The following is a 12,482-nucleotide window of genomic DNA, read 5'->3' as shown; positions in this document are numbered from 1 at the left end:
ATAAACCAACAGAGTAATCCAATGAACGGGTGTAGGGGCGGGGCGGGCAGCAATGAATCAACAAACGAAGAAACAGTCTGAGATCGAAACGGCAAGGCAAGGATCAGAAAAAAAAAGCAAGGAACACCGGAAACAAGGATAAACACTACAGGGCTAAACAACAATCAGCAAAACAGAGGTGTGAGGGAGTGACTTAAATACCAAACACATGGGGGCACATGACAAAATCAACCAATGGGAAGTGGACACATAGAACAGAGGAACCAATCAGAAAATGACACACAGACAGGGGTAATGTTATGGAAGCACAGGTAAGTTCTCAGGTAAGGCTTTCATGAACTGACTGGAGTCACACGAAGAGTCCGCTTTCGAATGAACGAGCCCGGACAGTGATGGCTGTGTGAGGTGTGCTCTTGAATCTTGTGGATGATTGCTGACAGGTGCGCGTGATCAGAATTCAGATGATAGTGATCGTTGAGTGAGGGATGTGGAAGAACCTGGCCAATCCGTGACAGGTAACACAAGGTAGGTTAAGACAACAAAACAAATGGTCAGTCCATGCAGCTGTCCATACCGGTCTTCTTGGGAAGGACAGTGAGGAGACCATTACAATAGTCCACCCTGCTAGTGATAAAGGCATGAACAATTTTCTACAAGTTTTGACAGAAAACAAAACATCTAATTCTTGCAATGTTTTTGAGATTTTTTTTTTTCTTTTTTTGAGACCTATGCTGGTTTAGTTACTGCTTTTACATGGCTACTTAAACTGAGGTCTGACTCCAGAATCACACCAAGATTCTTGGCTTGATTTTTTGTTTTTTTTTTTACCCCTAACGTCAAGGTACGAATTCACCTTAAAAACTTCATTTTTGTTTCCAAATGCAATGACTTCAGTTTTCTCCTTGTTTCACTGAAGAACGTTTTGGCACATCCAACTGTTAATTTCATCAATGCATTGGAAAAGGGAGTCAATGGGGCTGTAGTCATTTGGTGATAGGGCTAGGTAAAACTGGGTATCATCTGCATAGCTGTAATATGCAATTTGGTTCTTTCTCATTATCTGACTTAGGGCCTGTCCACACGGAGACGCGTTTCGCTGTATACGTATAATTTTTTTATCGTATTGGCGTTTCATCCACACGGATCCGGCGTTTTAGGAGACTGAAACCGCTATTTTTTTAAACCGGGTTTCGTGTGTACAGCCAATCCGTATATTTTGCTGAAATGATGATGTCATCACACCACGTGTCGGCTTCGTCACACGTAACAGCAACAACAATATTGGCGGACTACATGATTGTGTTTGTGTTGCTACTAAGCCTGCTAGCTTTATTACAGCAAAATCTATTGCTTCTATGCAACTGTTATGAGCAACAAGCCATAATGTTCACATTTTCGTCTTCTTCTTCTTAGTTCGAATACAGCGCGCAAGGTTATGCGCATGCTCAAAGTCTTCTTCTCCGTGTACAGTGTATATCTATGGCAGAATTACAGCACCCAATACTGGTCTGGCATATATACTAGACCGTTTTCAGTGGTTTCGTGTTTACGGAACTTTTTTTAGAACGAGGGAAAAAAAATGACCGGATAGGGAACGCACCGGCTTCGTGTGGACGGAGCCTTAGTGGAAGCATATACAGGCTGAACAACAGCGGTGCAAGAATTGAGCCTTGTGGGACTCCGCATGTCATGGACATCCACTTAGACTTATGCTCTCCTAATAACCTCTCCCTTCTACGATTGATCTGAACCAGTTTAGAACCATCCCAGAAAGCCCGACCCAGTTTTCCAGTCTCTTTAGAAGAATGTTTTGCTAGCCGTCTACAGAAGCGAGCTAGCAACATCATCAAGGACCCAACTCATCCAGGACACAGACTTTTTGTACTCCTCCCATCAGGGAAAAGATAAGTCAATTAGAACCCGCACAAACAGACTAAAGAAATACAGATGTGATCAGATAGTGCTACATCCTTAATAACAATGGATGAAATCGTTATACCTTTACTGATGAGTAAATCTAGAGTGTGTCCATGATTGTGTGTAGGCTCATGCACATGCTGATTCAGGTCAAAAGTGTTCAAAACGGTTATAATTTCGGTTGTAGTTTTGATTTCTGTATTTTATATGTGAACATTAAAATCCCCTGCAATAGCAAAATAGTCAAACTCTGAACAAATCATTGATGATAATTATTTAAACTCTTCAACTAAGGGTGTGCAAAGCAGCCGGTATTTGTATTAGAGAGGGATAATGTGTCTGGTGAATGGGGCTCTGGGTCTGGTGTTTCCAGTGGCTGAAATATGTTGTCCTTGCTTCCCTGGCTGTTTACCAGAAAGTCGTCCTTTCGTTGCTGAGTCTTGGAGCTGTTGTAGTACATCACAGTCTGTCTGTGATGAGCTCTGTGGGCAGGGCTCAGCAGGGAAAGTGTCCATATTCAGTGCTTGTTGTGGCTCTTTTGGAGTTGTCAGTGACCTTGTGGGTTGTGTCGATTACATGAAGACTTTGAAGCTGATGAGATGTCCTGTCATCACTCATGCTTTGTCCAAGTGTGTGTGTGTGCCATTTATGTTAGGTGAACGTTCCAATCATGTTGGGTGAACGGTGGCATGTTCTACTGAAGGATGAAGGAGTTAAAAATAGATATTGTCCTTTAGCACTCTTGCACTAAGTTTGTTTGTGTGGAGGCCATCCAGTTTGAACAGTTGTCTATAGCCCACAGATAAGATTAAAGTTGTCAATGAAATTGACTCCTTTTTGACTGCAGATTCTTTGTAGCCAGGTATTCAGTCCAAGCAACCGTAAAAACATGTTAGTTCCCCTTGCTGGGAGTGGTCCACTGATGAACGACTGAACTGAACAAGTCTTCGAAGTGTTTTGATTACTTCACTGAAATTCTTCTTTATGAGTTCAGACTGCTCTTTTCAAATATCGTTCTTTCCCACATGGGTGATGATTCGATTTGCAGTCTTGTGTTTCATTAGAATGTTCCGAAGTTCCTTATTCACTTCAAAGACAATTGCTAGAGGAGAGCATCATGTTGTTGTAGTTCTGCTACTGATATTTCCGATAATGGAGTCACCCACTATCAGTATCAGAATCAGAAAGAGCTTTATTGCCAAGTATGCTTGTATGCCTTGCATACAAGGAATTTGTTTCAGTGTTATTAGCTTCCAGCACACAGAGACGCACAGACAATGAAATAAGAGAATAACAAAAATTACACATATGTAAGCATAAATAGACCAAAAATAAAAATAGAAAATAATGATAATTATTTGTAAAAAATAAATAAATTGACAAATAAATATATATTTACAGTTGTGCTATAGGGGATAGGATGGAATGCGGAGATGTGTTAGGGTGGAGGTGGTAGCAGTAGATGTCAGATTATTCCACACATTTTTTGCACAATGGGAGGAACATTTTAACTGTTCATAAGGTGGATTGCCTGGGGGGAAAAACTGTTCATGCGTCTGGTAGTCAGACGAATTGTAAGAGTTCAAAGAGGGGATAGCTTGGATGTGAGGGGTCCAGAGTGATTTTCTGAGCTCTTTCCCTCACTCTGGATGTGTACAGTTCTTGAAGGGTGGGCAGTGGAGCGCCAATAATCCTCTCAGCAGACCGAACCATTCTCTGCAATCTTCTGATGTCTGATTTTGTAGCTGAGCCAAACCAGGCAGTAATTGATGTGCACAGAAGAGACTTGATGATGGTTGAGTAGAACTATCTCAGCAACTCCTGTCGAGGGTTGAACTTCTTCAGCTGGCGAAGGAAGTACAACCTTTGTTGGGCATTTTTTACAATGCAGTTGATGTGAGTGTCCCACTTCAGGTCCTGGGAAATGAAACATCCCAGAAAATTGAATGTCTCCACTGGAGCCACAGTGCTGTCCATAATTGTGAGTGCGGAAAATGCAGGGGGGTTCCTCCTGAAGTCCACTATCATCTCTACAGCTATGAGCTTGTTCAGCTCCAGGTTGTTGTGACTGCACCAGACAGCCAGCTCTTTTACCTCCTGTCTGTAGGCAGACTTGTCACTGTCCGGAATCAGGCCAATTACCGTGGTGCTGTCTGCAAACTTCAGGAGCTTGACAGAGGGGTCTTTAGAGGTGCAGTCATTGGTGTAGAGGGAGAAGAGCAGTGGGGATAGAAGACAACCCTGTGGGGCTCCAGTGTTTGTGGTGAGGCTGCTTGATGTGAAATTCCCTAGTCTCACCAGCTGCTGCCTATTTGTCAGAAAGCTGGTGATCCATTGACAGATAGGGCTAGGAACAGAAAGTTGGTTTAGTTTGGTGTGGAGGAGTGAAGGAATGATGGAGTGGAAGGCTGAACTGAACTTCACAAACAAGATCCTCACTTAAGTCCCTGGTCTGTCCAGATGCTGCAGGATGAAGTGCAAGCCAATGTTCACTGCATCATCCACTGATCTGTTCGCTCGGTAAGCAAACTGCAGGGGGTCCAGTAAGGGTCCGGTGGTGTCCCTCAGTTAAGCCAGAACCAGTTTTTCAAACGACTATATGACGACAGATGTTAGCGCCACCGGTCTGTAGTCGTTAAGTCCTGTTATCTTGGATTTTTCGGAAGTAAAGTCTCTTCTGAGGAAGGAGGCCATCGAGGTGGTCCCTCCTCAGGACAGGATGGGGAATGGGGGCCACGACCCATTTTAGATCTAAGGCGCTTGAATCGCTCAGTCAAGAAATTAAAGTTCAGAATGCCCACTGTTAGTCAGGTCGTGTCTCAAATCAGGTCCGAGGACTGGTTTGTCAGGATAGATCTAAAAGATGCGTACTTTCACGTCTCCATCCTTCCTCAACACATGAAGTTTCTGTGGTTGCTTTCAGGGGCAAAGCTTACCAATACAGAGTTCTTCCCTTCGGCCTAGCACTCTCACCCCGAATATTTACAAAGTGTGTGGATGCTGCTCTAGCTCCTCTGCGACTCCGGGATTGAGCTGGGATTTGACCACGAGCCAGGCACATATGTCACCTGCTTGGATGGAGTCAATCCTCACTGCAGTCAGAGCAATCAAGCTAGACCAGTCACTCACTGTAAAACAGTTTCAAGTACTGCTGGGTCTGATGGCAGCAGCGTCCAGTGTTATTCCTCTTGGACTGCTGTACATGAGGCCCTTACAGTGGTTGCTCAAAACCAAGGGTTTTTCCCAGAGGTGGAACCCATTTCGCATGATCAAGGTCACGCAGCGAGGCCTAAGTGCCTTGGACATGTGGAAGAAACTTTGGTTCTTGTCTCAGGGCCCGGTGCTGGGAGCTCCTTGTCGCAGTGTAACACTAGCGACCGATGAGTGAGCGCTCATGAGTGGGCTATTCTGGTTGTCTGTCAGCTTTATTAATAAGGTGTGTAGGCCTACTGAATTTGGTCCTCCAGTGTTTTACATTAAGCATTTTAAAACATCCCAAAACTGTGCCTTAATAAGCACTGACTGTATTTCTTTATACTTGAGTTTCTTACACATTGACATTGAATACAACATAATCAGTTATTAATATTTTGTTGGTCCTCCGTAGTTTTTGCATGTGTTCATAATTTCTTTGTATGACAGCATGGCCAAAAATTATGATATGTTTTATTGCATTGTTATCAAGTTAACACTTTACAATACGTGAAGACTTTACTTGTTGAGGCACAAAACTATTAAATAATTGTTATAGCTAATGATTAAATAAAGCAGACAACTGCAAGTTGAAATGCATGACTTGAACCCATTTTGGTAATTAATACATGAATTTACACTATTAGTTCATAAAATGGGTTATTAGGGAATTGATACATTGACACGTTTAACTAATATCAATTTATTGATTACTTAATGAATTATATAGAATGATCATTTGTTGCTAATGCAGTAATTATTAATAAATGGTTTATTTCGTCATATGTTATATATTAACTTATGATTACCTCTGCATTTTTTAAGCATGAATTAATGCATATTTTTGCACCCATACTGTAAAGTGTTACCGTTATCAAAAATAAAACAATTGACTCCAAGCAAATATGCAGTATGATTATAAAATCTGTGAGACTTTTATGAAGATTGTGGGCTTTCTTGGAGTTCTTGGAGCTGTTGATGAAACTCAAGTTCACTTGCAATTGTCTATAATGTGCCAAAGAATAGTGAATGTTTTTGGTTGTTATTACCTGGAGTTGTGATGAAGAATAAAGCAATACGTTGGATTACAAACTGCAGTTATCAATATTTTTCTGTGTTGGGCTAATGCATATCCTATGGCTGTTTGGGTGTTTAATGTAATAGTGATGGGTGTTCTGTTTCCGAAACGCACTGCACGCAGTAGACCAATCACAACAGACATGGTCATCGGACCAATCACCACAGATTAGCATCATGCAAAGGAGGAAATTAGGGGGTGGTTGAGCAAAAAAGGTTTTATTATTTATTTTATTATTATTATGATTATTATTATTTTTTTTACATTGCATGCATGTCAGCCTGTTGTTGGTGACCCCCAAAACCAAAATATGAACCTTTCATAATCCATAATAGGGGCACTTTAAGAATCAAGTGTATATGTAAAAATGTTTCATGTGGAACACCTTATTCAGGTCAAAAGTAAATAAAACAATAACATGCATTTTGTATGATCCTTTTTACAGATTCTGCAAGACGTATGCAAACTCTTGACTTCGACTGTATTATATATAAAAAATATATACATATTTATTTATTTATTTTTTATTTTTTTGTTAAAAACTAAAAATGCTATGTGTACTGTGCTAGACTAACTGAAATATGTCACATCACTTGTATATTGTTGCTCTCTTGTGGGTTTGATTGCTATTATTATTCTCCTCTATTGTAAATCACTTTGGATAAGCACCTGATAAATGATTAAATGTAAATGTAAACTCACCTCCTCTAGCAAATCCAAAGGCGTAGAACAGGAGGATGAATTGTAGTGAAGGCAGAACATCTAAGCATATACTAGCCAGAACACTGAATATAGTACTGATCTGCTCACTTAATTTCCCAAATAGTTTATTCAACGCTGTATAGGAAAAAGAAAACAATTAATAAACAAATTCAAATGTTTGATCTGATTTTGAATTAATGGCATGATAAAAATAAGTAAAGAAGTAAACTAACTTCCCTAATTCATGTTTGGACAAACAGTGCTCACACAATCATTCACTCAATCTTTTCTCCCTTAAAAACTATACAGACATCATATCATATTCTCTCCAAATCTTCAACACAGAAGAAAGACTCGCCATTTATAGACCTCATGTCCACTTAATATTACACACATTAAAAGTACTATGTAGACCAGAGGTTCTCAACTCTGGCCCTCGAGGTCCACTTCCCTGTACAGTTTACCTCCTACCTTGATCTAACTCACCTGCCTGTAACTTTCTAGTAATGATGAAGAGCTTGATTAGCTTGTTCAGGTGTGTTTGATTAGGGTTGGAGCTAATCAAACACAGGAAAGTGGACCTCTAGGGCCAGATTTGAGAACTCCTGATGTAGACATTATGACAAACACTGACAGTCAGTTTATCTGATTTTTGAAAATAACACATAAACACACAGGTGAATGCGTAGAACTTTCTGGGTTACTTTTCAGTAACCTTGTTCCCTGAGAGAGCGGAACGAGATGCTGCGCTTGCTAAAGCGCTATGGGAACGTCTCTATTCGTGACCAGCTGTGAATAATGTGTGTAAAACGTCAACAGAATTGACCCGGAGGTATTATAGCCTCGGTTGATGACGTCATCAGAGCGCACCGTGACGCGAGGCTATAAATAGATGAGCCGCAGGTGCATCGTCAGGATATTTTGTCTGAAGAGCAGTCCTGCTGGACATCTTCAGCATGGCATGATAGCGCAGCATCTCGTTCCGCTCTCTCAGGGAACAAGGTTACTGAAAAGTAACCCAGAAAGTTCCCTTTTGAGAGCTACACTCGATGCTGCGCTTGCTAAAGCGCTATGGGAACGAGAATACCCACGCCGCCGTGCTTGAACATGTCTGGACCCCTATGGCTGTGCAGGTGTGTTTCACAAGAACGCAAGGAGGCCTAGACATTAGCTTGTGATGTCGACTCAAGGACGTGAGAGCCCGGAGTGGCATGAACATCCAAACTATAAAATCTTATAAATGTGTGCGGAGAGGACCAGCCCGCCGCATCACAAACTTGTTGCAGGGGAGCACCCCTTGCCAACGCATTGGACGAGGCGACCCCTCTGGTGGAGTGAGCCCTTAGACCTATAGGCGAAGCTTGACCGCGCGCCTCATAGGCAAGAGCAATAGCATCCCTGACCCAATGAGACATAGTCTGCTTGGAGGCAGCTGCCCCTCTGTTATGGAAACCATAACAGATGAAAAGTTGCTCCGACTTACGCCACTGGCTAGTGCGGTGGACGTAAGCCTGAAGAGCACGGACTGGACACAGTCTATGAGATACCTTCTGCTCCGGCGTTAAAAACGGTGGAGGACAGAAGGCTTCAAGAATGACCGGATGAACAGCCGAGAATGGAACCTTGGGCAGGTAATCAGGATGAGGATGCAAAATCACTTTCACCATTCCTGGGGCAAAGTCTAAGCAGGATGACGAAATAGACAGAGCCTGCATATCCCCAATTCTCTTTAAAGAGGTTATTGCCATTAGAAAAACCATTTAAAAAGTCAGAAGTTTATCAGACGCTGACTCCAAAGGTTCAAAGGGGGGGTCCAACCAGACCCTCAAGGACTGTAGATAAGTCCCAGGAAGGGATCTTGGTCTTTACTGGAGGCCTCAGTCGTCTGGCTCCACAGAGGAAGCGAGAGATCAGAGGGTGTCTCCCAAGCGGTGCACCATCAATTAAGGCGTGGCAAGCCGAAAGAGCGGCCACATAAACCCTAAGAGTAACAGGACATGTGCCTGTTGATAACTTACCTTGCATTAAGTCCAGTACTGAAGCAACCTGGCAGTTAACTGGATTGAAATTGTGTTTCACACACCAACTTTCAAAAACACCCCATTTAATGGCATCATTTTTTTTCCTAGTGGAGGGAGTCCTAGCACTTAGGATGGTCTCAATAACGGCAGGTGAAAGCCCAGTGTCCCTCAGTTGGTCCCCCTCAGGGGCCAAACATGAAGATTTCACAGGTCGGGCCTGTGATGGAATATCATTCCCCCCGCCTGAGATAGAAAGATCCCTCCTCTCCGGAATCGCCATGGCGAGCCGTCGAGGAGAGATATTACCTCTGAGAGCCATGTTTTGTTCAGCCAACATGATGCCACCAACAGGAGGCAAATCCCTTGTTGGCGAACCCTGGCTAGAACCCCTGGGAGCAGAGAAAGACTGGAGGAAACGCATACAGGCGCAATTTGCGCCATGTGTGTGATATCGCATCCAGACCAACGGAGCTGGGTGACTTAGAGAGAAGTAGAGGGGACATTGCGCTATCTGAAAAGAGGCGAAGGGGTCCACTTCCGTCTAATAAAAACTGTTCCAGATCTGATTCACTATCTCTGGGTGGAGTTTACACTCCCCTGATGGTAGTGTCTGTCTGGACAGTAAATCTGCTCCCACGTTCAGGTGCCCTGGAATGTACACTGCCTTGAGTGACAGGAACTTTCCTTGGGCCCAGAGAAAGATATGTCTCGCTATCCTGTTTCTCAGGTTGCGAGAGCGTAGACCTCCCTGGTGATTTATGTAAGAGACTGCCGCTGTGTTGTCCACCCGCACTAGGACATAACAGCCTCTTAATTGAAGGAGAAAATATTTCAGAGCCAGAAATATAGCCATCAACTCGAGGCAGCTGATGTGCCAAACAAGCTGACGGCCCTCCCATGCCCCTTAAGCTGGACGACCACTTAAGGCCGCTACCCAGCCCATCAGGGAGGCATCCGTCGTTAGCATTTTGCGACGACAAGGAGCCCTTAGAGTGGGACCCAAAGTTAAATACCGGGGTCTGAACTACAGAGTTAGTGTACGAAGCCATTACGGCGCACCACTTTTATTTGCCTTAAAGGACTGGCTCTTGGATAAAATCCTCCGGCTTTTAACCACAACTGAAACTGTCTCATGTGCAACAGCCCCAAGGGAATCACCGTGGATGCTGATGCCATGAAACCTAACATTGTTGGCACTGACGAACAGTGCATTCTTGGCCTGGCCTGACTTTGGTCATGGTCTACTGAATGGTCTCGATTCGAGCGGGAGACTGCTGCGCCCACATCGTAATCGAATCCCAAACGATTCCGAAATAAGTCATTCTCAAGGTAGGAGAAAGAACACTTTCCTTGGTGTTGAGTCTCAACCCTAGAGAAACCATATGAGCTAACACGATGTCTCGTGATGGATCTCCATCTCTCGCGATTGTGCTCAGAATTGACCAATTGTTTATATAGTCCAAAATGCGAATGCCCAGGAGTCGTAATGGAGCCCTGTGCTGCATCCATGCATTTTGTGTATGTGCGGGTGATCAGGCTAGGCCGAATGGAAGAACCCGAAATTGGTACGCTTCGCCCCCTAAAGCGCACCTCAGGAATTTCCTGTGATGTGGCAATATTTCTATGAAAGAAAATATATATGCGTCCTTCAGATCGATTGTGACAAACTAAACGCAATGTTGAATTTGATTCACAACCAAATTGATAATTAACATCTTGAACTTGAGTGCTTTGACTGAATGGTTTAAGCCTCAAAGATCTAAGATTGGACGCAGTCCCCCATCTTATTTGAGAACCAGGAAGTATCTGCTGTAACAGTCTGACTTTCTCTCTGGCAGAGGAACATGTTATATGGCCTCTGTGCTCAGAAGAGATTGTAGCTCTTGTGACAATACGTGCATCAGCTCCGGCTTCACGGAAGTGAGAAACCACGCCGTTGAAACGCAGAGGATGACGACAGAATTGAATTCTGTATTCTACTGTCTTTAGCACCCAAAGGGAGATGCCTGACAGAGATTTTTCATGCTGCCAGACTCTCTGAGAGTGGTATAATTTTGATACTTCCTTTTGAGGGGGTGTCAGATGTTCCGCGTCCAGGATGACAGCTAGAAGCAACGGAACATCCAACATTTCACTGGAAACTTCTGCCCCCCGAAACACACAAAGTGGCGGGGAAGGAGAGTTTCTATGATGGTATTAGGAAGGGGCGACAAGATCTAAACTGCGCCCCCTTCCGCGAGGGGGGCTACCCCACTGGGTGCCGGACCATCAGGACTTCCTCTTTTTATTAATGAAAGTCCTGAGGTCCGGCTTGGGATTTTGCTGAACGTGGTGAACCCTCCAATTCCCACGAGGGGGAGCGCGCTCAGCCACGCTCAGCTTTTGAACTTCCCTGGGTTTTGAAGGACCGGGGTGAGGCTGGGTGGCAGACAGCCCCTCCCCTTGAGTGCGGCGAGGAAAGAATTTCTGAAAATTCTACATGCTTCATGTTTTTTTAATCCCCTAAAATCTGGTGACTACTGAGTCAACAGAGTCAACAAATAAGCCAGAGGAAAACACAAGGGAAAAAATCCAACAGGAATAAAGTATCTTTCTCTTTAAATCCTGTTAGATTTAGCCACAAATGCCTCTCTGTGCTGACTAAAGCACTCATTGAACGGCCAATGGTTTACACGGGCCATCTGCTAGGTCGCACAGAGAGACAGATCTTTGCTCAACGGAGCTCCGCCCACACTCAATTCCTTCAATAAGTCGGCCTGGTATGCCTGCAACATAGTTCTTTCATTATGTGCAGCGCAGTACAAGCCTGACTTGCAGCTTAGTAAGCTTTACCCACTAACGTTGATGTGATACGATAGATTTCACTTTCGGTTTAGTGGGGAAGGGCTTTTTAATTGAAGATGCCGAAGCGGGCGAGAGATAGCTCACGAGCGTCTTTTCAAACCCGAGGCATCTCCGTATACCCTCGCGAATTTACACCCACGATAGTCGAAAAAGTCGACGTCGGAGGCACAAAGACGCGAGAAGTATATGGTTTAATTCATGATTAAAACAGTTTATTATGATTGGGTTTTTTTTGTTTGCATAGCCAGTCAAGTTGTAACCTGGCAACAGCACGAGCAACCACCTCTAGCAATTCCGCTACAGATTCTTTCGTGTGAGAAATGCTCAAAGGCTGGCTGCTCGAACAAAGACAAACGTCATCCCTCTCATGAACCGAAGAAGCAAGAGCGCGCTTCGTGATCACGAGAGGGAATGTTAGGCTTTGGTGACACGGCAAGCGAAAGGGACAGACCCGTCTCTTGCTCATGAACCAAATCCATATGAGAACCCCACGATGTTAATGTGGGTGCGGAATGGAAATAGTTCAGACGGGAGCGATGCATTTTAACTGTGAGAAGATCACAGTGCTCGCATCCGCCTTTCTCTATCGCCATAACCGCATGTTCTTCCCCCAAACAAACAAAGCAGTAATCGTGTGTGTCTAACTCACTCATAGGACGAGAGCAAGGAGGCACACAGCGCTTACCGCTTTGTTGACTCATTCTCTGCTTTCAAACTGTTAAACACGT

At 43.8% G+C, this 12,482-nt stretch overlaps 1 protein-coding gene across 1 annotated transcript in view; it reads right to left on the bottom strand.

Moving 5' to 3' along the window:
• Positions 1 to 332: 332 nt before the first annotated feature.
• Positions 333 to 12,482, bottom strand: part of LOC141333807 (junctional adhesion molecule-like) — a 29,192-nt gene continuing 17,042 nt past the window's right edge. Inside the window, exon 5 of the mRNA XM_073838985.1 lies at positions 333 to 497. Within this exon, the coding sequence (XP_073695086.1) occupies positions 333 to 497 (165 nt within the window). The remainder of the gene's footprint in view (positions 498 to 12,482) is intronic.

This window comes from Garra rufa, chromosome 1 (assembly GCF_049309525.1).
Source record: "Garra rufa chromosome 1, GarRuf1.0, whole genome shotgun sequence".
Classification (NCBI taxonomy): Eukaryota; Metazoa; Chordata; class Actinopteri; order Cypriniformes; family Cyprinidae; genus Garra; species Garra rufa.
This window is presented reverse-complemented; position numbering and strand designations above follow the sequence as displayed.